Source organism: Bos indicus, chromosome 17 (genome assembly GCF_029378745.1).
Source record: "Bos indicus isolate NIAB-ARS_2022 breed Sahiwal x Tharparkar chromosome 17, NIAB-ARS_B.indTharparkar_mat_pri_1.0, whole genome shotgun sequence".
Lineage (NCBI taxonomy): Eukaryota > Metazoa > Chordata > Mammalia > Artiodactyla > Bovidae > Bos > Bos indicus.
Genome location: NC_091776.1, coordinates 70,513,737 through 70,526,730, shown reverse-complemented (window position 1 = coordinate 70,526,730; position 12,994 = coordinate 70,513,737). Strand labels below are relative to the sequence as shown.

The 12,994-nt window shown below is 46.7% G+C and overlaps 1 protein-coding gene across 1 annotated transcript in view; it reads right to left on the bottom strand.

Moving 5' to 3' along the window:
* Window positions 1-12,994, bottom strand: part of SLC5A1 (solute carrier family 5 member 1) — a 50,116-nt gene that overhangs the window by 22,807 nt on the left and 14,315 nt on the right. The window contains exons 3-5 of the mRNA XM_019977410.2: window positions 5,592-5,696; window positions 4,677-4,736; window positions 3,193-3,297 (exon numbers count right to left, since the gene is read on the bottom strand). Coding sequence (XP_019832969.2) covers window positions 3,193-3,297; window positions 4,677-4,736; window positions 5,592-5,696 — 270 coding nt within the window. The remainder of the gene's footprint in view (window positions 1-3,192; window positions 3,298-4,676; window positions 4,737-5,591; window positions 5,697-12,994) is intronic.

The window sequence follows — 12,994 nt, the reverse complement described above, 5'->3', positions numbered from 1 at the left end:
AACATCCTCCCAAAGCCTTCCTGTCAGGTCCCTGGTTGTTCCCTGTCTGGACGTGGATCTCAAAAGGCCACTCTTCTTTTCTTATCCATCATAAGCTACCCATGCCTCCACACACACAACAATAGTGATTAATCTCTGTTTGTGTGCAATGACCACCTTATTTTAATTAACGATTCCTTTTGTCCACAAGCCCTGAACTCATGTGCACCTTAATGTGAGTTCCCAGTGAGTACAGTCACTATCGATGTAATTCTTTTAAGGATTTCATGCTCTGTGACCCATGGTGAATCTGAAGTCAGACAAAGCCTAGCCTGTCTGGCCCTCCCTGTCCCTCCCCACTGCCTAAATGGCCCACCTTCAGATCCTTCATGCACCCAGTGTGACCTGACTTCTCCCTTCACAGTCCTCTCAAATCCCACTCTCAGAGACATGGCTATATTGGAAGGTCACTTAACTGGCTATTTTACTTTTCCCCAAGGTCTTGAATTTTGATCCGTTCATACTGGACTTAGAAGACCCAGGGGACATATTGTCAAAAGTATCAGAGACTCTGCTTCTCAACCTAGCTCTGCTATTGTTTAACCCCACAAAGCCCCTTCTCTTCTCTGGTCCTCAGTTTCACCACTGAAAAATGGGAGCGTCAATCATAGAACTAGATAACCCATCCCACTCTGTTATCCTATGTCTTCATCCCATCCAAGCACAGTGCAGAATTGTGAGAATACAGACAATGGGACTAGAGAAACCCAGACTCCAGTCTTGTCTTTGCCTACACTAGCCACATGACTATTCTCTGAGACTCAGTTTCCTCTTCCATGAAGTGGAAAATAAGTAAAAATCCCCACCCATGCCATACTCTTATGAGGACTGGAGATGGAAGAAGTCAAGGCCCTATTGGAGACTAAATAAAAAGACTGGCACAAAACAAAATGCAGAGGTCATCCTTCATATGCATTTTTCAAGGGATCACTGGCTCTGGGCATTGGGTGGACATTGGACAAGGCCTCCAGTAAGCAGCCCCAGAAATCACGCAGAAAGGGTGCAAGTTTCTTCAGTCACGTCTGACTCTTTGTGACCTTCTGGACTGTAGCTCACTCAGCTCCTCTGTCCATGGGATTCTCTAGGAAAGAGTACTGGAGTGGGTTGCCATATTCTCCTCCAGGGAATCTTCCCAATCCATATCTCTTACGTCTCCTGCATTGGCAGGCAGGCTCTTTACCACTAGTACCACCTAGGAAGCCCACAGTCCATACTAAGTACTATTCAAAAGTAAAATTCAGAAGAAGCCAAGTGCTGAGGAGAGGATGGACTCCATCAGGATCTGAGCTGAGGGAGGCTGCCCCTCAGGTACCTGTGGGCTCCCACATCCAGAGGGTTTAATCAGTAACCTGAACTATAGGTGAGGCGACTGGGAAGGCAGACAGAGAGGCTGAGCCCTGAGCTTATTTATATGACCGCTGCTACATTGCTCCAAGGGCGAAGCTCAGCCAGCAGACTTTCCCCCACCTGAACTGTGGACTTGGAGAAGGTTGGCTTCCAAGAAAGGGAATGCCGGTGCCCCCCTCTACATGCTCACTAGACAGGTGCCACCTCACAAGCTGAATCAGGGAGCAAGGAGCGGTCCCCATCAGCTTCTACAGGTGCCAGGGTCACCTCTGCAGCCTTCTGCTTACATTCCTTTCCTCCTCTCGCCCTGCCCTCCCCTCCCTCAGGAAGCCTGATTTCTCCACCCCTCCCAGCAACTCCCAGTCCAGTCTATACACACCAGTCTCTAAGGAAATGAGACTGAAATGCCCGGGGTTTTCATCTTGTAACTAAAAACTACCCTGAAGGAAGGGAGGAAAAAGTGAAGGAGTGGAATCATCACACAGGCACCAGTCAAGGGTAGCAGCCCCTGACGTCAGGAAGCTGGGGAGGGAGAGAACAGTGAGGCTGGGTGTCAGTCCCAACTCCAATCAAAGCCCTATGGGCCCAATTCCTGAGCCCATGTTCCCACTGAGACCATTTCAGTCAGGACATTTGCTTCAATGGTTCTGGGAGAACCGATGTCCAAAGAATGCAAAAGAATGAACTTGGACTCTACTTCACATCATGGATCAAATGATGTGGATCAAATACCTCAATGTAAGAGCTAAGACTATAAAACTCTTAGGAACAAACATAGCATTCAACCTTCATGATCTTGGATTTGGCAATGGATTCTTAGAAATGACACCAAAAGCATGAGCAAAAAAAGAAAAAACATAAATTGGACTTCATCAAGATTTAAAACTTTTATGCATCAGAGGACACTAAAGTGAAAAGACAACCCACAGAATGGGAGAAAATATTTGCAAATCATATATCAGATAAGGGTAAGTTATTCAGAATATATAAAGAACAATTTCAATGCAACAACAATAAGACAACCCAATCAAAAAAAAGCATAAGAATGTAAGAGGTAATAATATAAAACAGAAAAATAATTGTGGTAGTCTGAAAATATATATATACATATATATGTATTTCCTCTAGAGAAAGAAAACAGTCAAATGCCAAGTGTAAATTTCATGTGAACCCTAATTCAAGCAAATTAACTGAAAGAAGACATTTTTCAGATAATCAGGAAAATCTGAATATGGACCAGGTGTTAAACTACCTAAAATAAGAAATTACTATAAATTTTGTTAAGCATGATAACAGCGTAATGGTTACGTGTTTTCAAAAGTTAAAGGTGCATTCCAAAGAATCTACAGTGAAATGACGTGATGTCTGGCATTTGACTTAAAATTCTACTGGAGAAAAAAGGGTGGAAAGGAAGAGATGAACCAAGAATGGCAAAATGTTGTTCACTGTGAAAGCCAAGTGACAAGACTAGGTCCAGATTCTGACCCTGACAGGGTATAGAGGCTTACAGCTTTATGTCAGGGCCAGCCCTCAGGTATCCATTACTTCCTTTTAATCTTCTACTAAGAACAGCTTTCACTGAACCTTCTCTAACCACTTATGTCTTCAACCTTCCCCACAGTAAGGAGGTCTGTGTGTTCACCCCTTGATGTGTGAAATAGGACTTTACCCTCAGAAGCAAGAAGGCCTAAGGGACCAAGTTAATAGCAACAGAGCACTACCCTTTGTGCGCCAGCATCTGCTGAGGAGCAAGAGTGGGCAGGTTCTGAGCCAGCCAGCGCCCAGCACCCGGGGCGGGGGACTCACCGAGATCTTGGTGAAAATGTACAGCACCAGGGACAGGACAGACAGGTAGACCTGGATCCGCTGGCCTCCAAATCGCTTCCGCAGGTACTCTGGCATCGTCACCACCTGTACGGACGGAAGGGCGGTCACTGCCAGCCTAGGTGATCAGAAGGCCCAGAGCAAGCAGAGCAGGGCATCCACTCTGGCGTCAGAGGTGTGACCCTGCTGGTCAGAGAAGTCTGAGAGGTGTCCAGGTGTCCCTGTCCTCCAGCCATTTGCTCATCTCAATTCCACACGCCCGACCACTGCAGAGGCAACTTGGTATCATCCCAGGACATAGTAGGTGCCCAATAAACAATGTTTTAATGAACGCATGACTGCATATAACCAAGAAGACAGATCCTTGCCTTGAAGGAGGGAGGGATAGATAAATAGATAGGTGTGCATCTGTGCTCGGTCATGTCCAACTATTTTTGGACCCCATGGACTATAGCCCCCTAAGGCTCCTCCGTCCGTGGGATTTTCCAGGCAAGAATACTGGAGCAGGTTGCCATTTCCTCCTCCAAGGGCTCTTCCTGACCCAGGAATTAAACCCGCATGTCCTGCATCGCAGGTGGGTTCTTTACCACAGTGCCACTGGGAAGCCCCTAAATAGATAGTCTTATACAGAGCACCTACTGTAAACAAGACGCCATAACCACGGCGGGACCTTTTCAGTCACTGAAACGAGGTGGCCAGGCCGGGTGCACGCTTCGCCCTGCTCTGCGCAGAAGCCTTGCCAAGGGCCGTGGCTGCAGACCAGCTCAGCTGCTCTCCCAGCTCCTGTCTGCAAACTCCAACCACACTCTGTCTCGTGTCCTCAACCCTGAGCCTGCCGTCTCCTGGAATCAGACGTGTGTCACCAACAGTCCGTGAGCCTCCAGGAGAGAGACGCATGGTCTACCTGTGCTTCCTCTTTACTGCTTTCAGCTTCCAAGGCACAGATATCAGGTAGTAGATGCTCATTACATCTCACTGGATGGATGAGGCTAAAGCTGTCTCATGTAAAATGCCAGAGGTTTAGTCAAGAGACTGAACACGCTATTTGGTAGATAAGCGCCAGGTGCATGCTCAGCAAACAAGGACTGCCGATGTTTGTAAACGAAGAGAAACTATGGTTCTTTTTCTCATGCTGCTTCCCTTCCGGGGGCAGAGGCAGATGGTTATGTATCGTGAGCAATGCACGGCAGTACCTTGCAAGTATTCATTCACCCAGTGTGAGGGAATGTGACAATTTAGGTGCTGAATAGACTGAGACTGCTTAGGCCGGCTTCCTAGAGGGGCGAGTCGTGGCCAAGTGGATCTATTTAATGCCTCTGAGAGCAGTTGGGAACCTTATAGCCCAGGAAAGAGCCAAGTCATAGGCTCTTGTCCCGAAGTCTCCTCTGCTTTCCAGGAGGACCAGTTCACACAAATGCTGGCCAGCAGGAAAATACATCTTACCGAATCACAGAGCAGATACTTACCCCCGCCTTAATGTAAATGGGGACAAACACCCAGCCCAGCACAACCACCAAAATCAGGGCCTAAAACCGAAAAGGAGGAGGAGTCAGACCAGGAGGAGACTTAGCAACGCTGCTGCCTGCAGGGCCTACGGCTGCTCCAGAACAACCACCTGGCATTTTCTCTTTGAGCTCTAGGGACATCTTCCCAAGGGACATCAGTGACTGACGGAGGCCTGCGATGCCTGATGAGCCCATGGGAACAATAGTTGGGCAACCATGGACAGGGACCTGGGCAGCTACCCACTGGTATCACAGTCCCTTCAGCCTTCTCCCTGGTTCACAGGAGTAAGATACCATTTACAAAGCTTTTAAAAATAATAATAATAATATTGGGAACCTGGTGGTAAGTATTTCCAAACCGCTAATGTGGTTAAAAGGGTACGAGAGGGCTTGACTTTTTTTAATTTAGTTTTAATTGGAGGATAATCGCTTTACAATGTTGTGTTGGTTTCTGCCGTACAACAACGTGAATCAGCCATAAGTATACATATATCCTCTCCCTCTTGAACCGCTCCCACCACATCCCATCGCTCAAGGCCATCGCAGAGCACCAGGCTGAGCTCCCTATGCTTTATAGCAGCTTCCCCCTAGCTATCTATTTTACACATGGTAACGTATATATGTCAGTGCTACGCTCTCAATTTGCCCCACCCTTTTAAAAGGAGAAAGAAACACTAACGCCATCACTTCAGTGATCTCTCATGGTGGAAGAGGAGCAGGACTCTGGGAGCCTGAAACTGAGCCCCTCCTCCACTGCACTGCAATGTGGCCCCGGGAGGTTCTCTAACATCTAGAGCGTCTCTGAGTGTAAACTGAGCTGGCCGACTACTGAAGCTGCTTCCAGCACCAGGACACAGTGTCTCTAGAGTTACTCACATTCCATTCAAAGCCCCCAGTGGCAATTCCTGCAGCTGCTCCGGTCCCCGCCAGTCCCACAAAGTGGCCGCTTCCAATGTTACTGGCAAACAGAGAGGCTCCAATCTGGAAACACAAAAAGTTCAGGTGAGGACTCTGTGCTTCACCAGGACACTCAAGGCCAGACCAAAGATAGAAGAGACATGGCAACCAAGAGAAGGATAAGAAAGAGCAGAAGCCGGCCAGGAACCTGACTGCTAGAGTCTGCTGGGACCACTGGTTCAGAAGGTGAATGTGGGGACTTGGGGAATGGTGAAGATAAAAAGGGGAGGACTGGAGGAGCCGTGGGATGTATCCCCAGATGAGATCTCTGTGAGGCCTTTGTGAGCCCAATGCTCAACAGTTAAGGAGGTCTGGTATGCCCCACAGCCTGTCAGGCCTCCTCTGGGTCTCCTCAGAGGCTGGGCATGCAGGTGCAGGGCCTCCGCCATTCATCTCAGTGGTCTCCAGCACTGCTGACTGGGGACCTTGACCAATTCAGGCTCTCAGGAAATGGGGACAGTTTCGTTGAAAGAAATCATTTAAAAGGAAGCCTCTGGACCTCAGATCACTAGCTACTTGTCAAAGAAGGCAAGGGGTAGGGCCAATAATTTCCAAGTGACTCCTAGCTGTTACATTCTGTAATCCCGTTAGTCCCAAGTTATAAGGAACGCTGCTAGTAATAATACTGTCTAAGGTGCTCAGTTGCTCAGTCGTGTCCGACTCTTTGTGACCCCATGGACTGTAGCTCACTAGGCTCCTCTGTCCATGAAATTTTCCAGGCAAAAATACTGGAGTGGGTTGCCATTTCCTCCTCCAGGGGATCTTCTCAACCCAGGGATTGAATTCATATGTCCTGTGTCTCCTGCACTGCAGGCGAATTTCTTTACCACTGAGTCACCAGGGAAACCCAATATCTCTCTAAATTGATATATATATATTTGGCCTTATTGCAAGGCTTGTGGGATCTTAGTTCCCCCACCAGGGATCGAACCTGAGCCCCCGGCAGTGAAAGCATGGAGTTGTCACCACTGGGTGGCCAGGGAATTCCTTCAATATAGTATTTTTACTTTTTACAAAGATCTCAAAGACCCCATAAATATATGTACAAAACACTGCATTTTTCAAAGATATACATATATCTAATAACATAGGCTAGAAGGCAAATTGGAAGGGTGTGTATTAAATACCCAAGAGTGGAAGCCTGGGAGAGGAAAGGAGAATGGGACTGTGACTAGGAGATGAAGGAGGAAGTATCAGGGGAAACGAGAGAGGGATTTTGCACTGACTGATCATGATACTGTACCATCGACTCAACTGCATCTGAGATCCAAGAGAACTCCAAAAAGTTCTAGAGTTTTTCTATATCCAGGAGGAGAAGGCAGAGCAACATTTGAAAAGCACCACACTAGTATTAATATAATTATCTCCAATCTTGCTGAGCAATGCAGGGAGGCTCTATTTGTCTAAAAATCCCTAAGATGGTTTAAGTCTGGAACAAAACACATTTCCCAAAAGGCAGATTATTGTTCCAAGGAACTGTCCTAACTCTCCCTCAATATATGATTTATAGCTGATATGCTTAGTGTCATATGCCAAGTCAGAGGAGAGGGTCTGGAGGTCTCCAGAATGATGAGAAGATGATGGTGTAAGTGGCTTCATTCATTCATTCCACAAATATTAATTAGCACCTATTCAGTATGTCAAGCTCTATTCTAGACACTGGGGATTCCTCTATGAAAAGCACTGACAAAAAAAAAAAAAGAAAAAGAGAGATCAGTGCTGTGAAGAGAATAGAAAAGTGTGATAGAGTGATCCTCTGTGGGGTGTCTAAGCTGAGATCAAAATGATAAAAGAAGTGACCACGCTGAGATCAGACGGAAAACATCCCAGCAAAGATCACCCCTCTGGCCAAGTAGGAAGGTCATCGTGGTTGGAAAGCAGAAAGAAGGCCAGAGTGGCTGGGTGGAGTGAGATGAGGTTGGAAAGCTGGGAGGGGTCCATCACATAGGTCCAAGTGGGCCGCAGTAGGAGTGTGGATTTTGCTCTGTGATGGGAAGCCACTGCAGGGTTTCAAGCAGGGGAGGGACAGGATCTAACCTGTTTTCAAGGCTTTCTGTCAAGCATGTGGACAGTGTAGTGCTGGGAGCAAAAGAGAAAATAGAAATGTGCAAGAGGCAATTGCTGCTTGTAGATGAGAAAGGACAGTGGCTAGGTCTCCGCTGGTGGCAGATGAGACAAAGACAAGCATAGACATTGGAGTACATTTCGGAAACAAAGTTGATGAGCCTTGTTGATGGATCAGATGTAGGAGACTGGAGAGAGGGGTCATCAAAGATAATGCCTAGAATCAGGACTTCAGTGACTGGGTGTGTATCATTCACTGAGAAAGGAAACTGTGTACTTTAATTATTGCAGCTTAAGAACTTTAATCTTTTGTTGCCCATACTTTAAAGTGTGTTGAACAACATATGCTTACTTGCCTTAGTTAAAAAGATATGACCCAGTAAACTCTGCATAAAGAAGTTAATTACCGGGGACTTCCCTGGTGGTCCAGCAGTTAAGGATCCGCCTTCCAGTGCAGGGGACACAGGTTCTGTCCTTGGCCAGAGAACTAAAGCCCTCACATGCCACTACTCCTGAGCCCACACGCAATGAGAAGATCCCAAATGCCACAACGAAGACCCAACAGCCAAAAATAAAAATCATAAATTAAGTAATTAATAAAAAAGAAGTAAATTACCATTGCCTCTGATCATAAATTGAATTCTCATGATGTGAAAATTCTATTGCTTCACATTACATTTTGTCCTCATTAAACAAACATTAAAATACTTTGTGAGGCGAAAAAGAAAAGGAAAGAGGAGGAGGGGAAGGAGAAACTGAGAGGAAAGCTGGCTGTTTAAGCACATCCACCTCCTCCTCAAAGCTTGGTGGGAATAACAGTCCACCTTTAATCAGAATTCCCTTCTGCGTGTAGCCTGCCTGTCATGATCCATCATCTTTTTTTTTTCATTTATCATTTCTCAATAAATGATTAAGCCTAATGTTGTATGATTAAGGGCATAATTATCAGTAATGATTAACTGCATTAGATTAACCTTAAGTTTAAGAAGTCCTCTCCAAGATCTTCCCAAAAGGAGACAGTGGACTTCAAGCAGTTGTAGGCTTTCCTGGGGCAGTCTGCACCGTTTGATGGAGTGGCGGCCAGGGGAGCTCTGGGGATGTTGGTCCAGGTTCAGTTCATTTCTATCATGGTCATCACTGTTCTCCAGTCGTTCACCTTGGCCTCATCTGAACTCCCACCCATCACCACAGGACCTGCACTGAATCATTTACACCTGACTCTGCCTTCACAATGGCACTGGCACCCAGCACCTTTCACATAGTCCTTGTACAGGCTGTCATTATCTCCCAGTTTTTCTTTAAAAAAAAATTTTTTTTTAATGTATTGGCTGTGCCAGGTGTCAACACTCAGGCTCCTCGATCTTCGTTATGGCATGCTAAATCTTTAGTTTCGGCATGAGAACTCTTAGTTGCGGCACATGGGATCTAGTTCCCTGAACAGGGGTTGTTGTTGTTCAGTTGCTAAGTCATGTCTGACTCTTAGCAATCCCGTGGGCTGAAGGATGCCAGGCTTCCTTGTCCTTCACCATCTCCCAGAGTTTGCTCAGACTCATGTCCATTGAGTCAGTGATGCTATCTAATCATCTCATCCTCTGCCACCCTCTTCTCCTTTTGCCTTCTATCTTTCCCGGCATCAGGGTCTTTTCCAATGAGTTCTTTGCATCAGGTGGCCAAGTATTGGAGCCTCAGCTTCAGTATCAGTCCTTCCAATGAATATTCAGGGTCAGTTTCCTTTAGGATTAATTGGCTTGATCTCCTTGCAGGGGACAGGAGTTGTGCCTACCCTCAAATCTTCTCCAGGCTAAGCTTTGTCTTCTCATGTGTCTGCTCCTCAAGAGCCACCTTTGTCGCCCTCTCTGCCGCCCGCAGCCCCAGTTGTGACCCCAGAAGGGCTTCAGACCTGAATAGACCGGTCCAGACATGACTGGACTGAATAGCCAGCCTAAGCAGGCTACCCTTAGTGACTTCACATCTGTTTTTGACATCATGTGGTCTCAGGTACTCTTTCAAACCTGCCGCTCAGCACTGGGTTCTTGGCAGCACTGAGGACAAAGCCAGTGCCTCTGATTCCCATCACTGTCAGAGACTCTGCCTCTAAATTATCTGGACCATTTAACAGAAAAGGATTTCTTCTCAGTGCAATTTAGATTCCTGATAATGTGCAATTATCAATACAGTGGCTCTATCACTTAAAATTCGTTCCTTCAATCCCTCCAGGATTTGGCACAAATTTGATGTCTTCCCATGAGCCTTCTCTAAAAGGACAACTACCGAAACCGCAAGGAAAACATCTGGCCAAATTCATTTCTCCATACCAGCGACAGTCAGTCCCCTACATACGAACCTTCAAGTTGGGAACTTTCAAAGATGCCAACGTGTGTACCAGCCCCTGCACGCCAGCTGTTGTACTACTGTACTTTTCAAGGTGTGTGTGTGCTTAGTCACACAGTCATGTCTGACTCTGTGCAACCCCAAGGACCGTAGCCTGCCAGGCTCCTCTGTCCAGGGATTTCCCAGGCAAGAATACCAGAGGGGGTTGCCCTTTCCTTCTCCAAGGGATCTTCCTGACCCAGGAACTGAACCCACGTCTCCTACATTGGCATGCAGATTTTTTACCACTGAGCCACCTGGGAAGCCCTTTCAAGGTTCTGTACTGTAAGATTAGAAGTGTTTTCTTTATTTTTTGCATTCGTTTTTTATGTATATATTATTTCTGTGAAAAGTATTATAAACCTATTAAAATACAGTACTATACAGTTGAGTGTGTTAGTTGAGTACCTAGGCTCACTTACTTACTGCATTAATGTCAGGAGTTGGAAGCTAGCAGGACTACATCTATCTCTCAAACCAAAGGAAAACATCAATCCATCTAACGATCATTCCTTCAGTGTTCAGCCCTAGGGCTCCCTGAACCAATGCTACTCACAGAGTGCCCTTTGGGCCTGGAGCATTGGCTTCACCCAGGTGCTCAGGAGAACTACAAAAGTTCAGTCCGCACCCCAGACCCACTGGGAATCAGAGGAGTAAGGGTGGTTCTTATACACAGTAAAGCTAGAGAAGCCTGCCCTAGACCGTACTGAAAGTCGCTATTCCTTCTTAAACTTGTTTTGACCTCTTTTTTGGGGAGTGGAAGTGCAATGACTAACTACAAACTTGGGATGCTGAGATGTGGAGGACAAAAAATTGGGGGTGAAAGAATCTCCTACTTACCTCTAGAGTTGTTTTGGGGTTTTTTTAGTAGTATTTTTATTTTAACACTTTCAGAGTTTTAATGGCCTATTACCATGGCACTCAGGCTACAAAGCGGGAGACACTGTCACTTCCCCGTAGGCCAAGATAACAGCACGTGAACTGGAACAAGCTTTGGCCAATCTCACTGGTGAAACCCTAGAACCGGCAGGCTCAGTTGAATAAAGACTTCCAGAGGACCCTCACACCACAGGAAAGTTATTGAGACATTTCAATGGAAATCTACACAAGCCACTCAAAGGCTCTTTGGGAAATTCTTCCACAAACACTTTGTCACCTCAAGAGATGGAGTCATAAGAGTTCCCAGAGGGTGATCTCAACCACCAGAGTCAATCAATAGTGCCAAATGGAGGGCTCTTCTTTCCTGCCATGGCAAGAAACTGGGAAGAAGACTTCCAGGCTCTCAGTGGCCTTTGTAAACTAGCCCCGTCCTTCTTCTCCAGTCCCAGTACCTCCCCCCTGCCCCACCCACCTCCACCCCTAATGCCTTCCAAGTCCTCTGCACTCCAGTTAAATCACACAGACCCAGCCTCCTAGACATACTCGGGAGGCTTTCCTGCCTCCTGCTTCTGTTTGCACCATTTCCTTCTGTTTGGAATTCCCTCTCCATCAAGTTTTACCTGCAAAAACACAACCCCCGTGTTCAAAGAGAATCCCAGTCCTATCTCCCTGCTGACACCATCCAGAGCCAGGCTCTTCCTCCCCTGACATTGCCCCGCGTGTTGCCTGTTGCACTTTCCCGATGCCTATTAGGCCCCATTTTGGTAACTGCTTCTGTATAAGTGCTGTTCCCCAAACATCCTCTATTTCTTGAAGAGCATTCTTAGCACAGGACCTTCCTTGCACATGGCAAGCACTCTGTAAAAGCCTGCTGAGTGAGCATGTGGGTGGGTGAGTGACAGCAAACCCTTGGAGCCTCCTCTTGGGGAAACAGCAGGAACCAAGTGACCAAATGCCCCCGTGTTGCGTTGATTCTCACTGGCTGCATGACATCAGGATTCTTAATGGGGACATGCCAAGGATGGCTCTCTTCTGAGGAAGAGACAATAAACCTGTCCTGCCAGGCCCACAAAGAGCCCATAAAAACAGTGGGGCTCACTAGAGACTCTGAACTGCTCTGAGATGTCAATAGGGTGACCTGTAAGCTTAGTGTTGGTAAAAACAAGACCTCAAGGAGGGGTCCAACCTTGTGTGCATCTGCATCACACTTGTGTTTCCGATTCCTCCCTCATCCTTTGGGGAACTGGTCTAATCTAAATTAACATCTCGATTCCCTAGTAAAGAGTCTTTCAACAGGGGAGGTTTGAGAAGGTTTAATCTTTGACCCTCACCATCTCTTAGGGATGACATTTCCTGGTTGGGGACAGAAGAGAAGGTGGGGTTCCTACATTCAGGCTATTTCATTTCTTAGGGCTCTGGTAAATATTTAGACACAGGCCTTCTCAAGAGTCATCATAATCTCTGTTTACTCTACATCAACTCACATTCCCCATAGACAAAGGTGGCCTTTCATTTCTTATCTTCATGAACTCTCTCTTTGTCCCAGGAACCAAACAAGTGTGAAATCAGGAAACCACTGCCAAAGCTGTCATATTCCCAGAGGCTGTAGGTGGGTGAGGTCTTCTGCTGGCACTTACAGGTCAAGGAGGCTGGACCTATAAGAGGTCAATAAGTCCTCTCCCAAACTCAGACAAACTCATCCTTGGGATCATGGACAACCCAGGGCCCCTCACCTGAAGGGCCTGATCAGGATGCATGATCTCTCCCCTACGCTGGTCCCCCTTCAGTTCCCAAGTACCCCAAGTTCCTCCCCACCTCAGGCCTTTGACCATTCTGTTCCTTCTGCTTGGATTGCTCTTTCCCCAATCTTCACATGGCTGTCTCCTTCTCATCCGTCAGAGCTCAATGTAAAAACGGCCTTCCCTGATCCTCTTGTGTAGGTTAAGACTCAAAACACTGCCTTATTACCACTCACCACTATTTGTAATTTTAGATGCATTTTGTAAGAA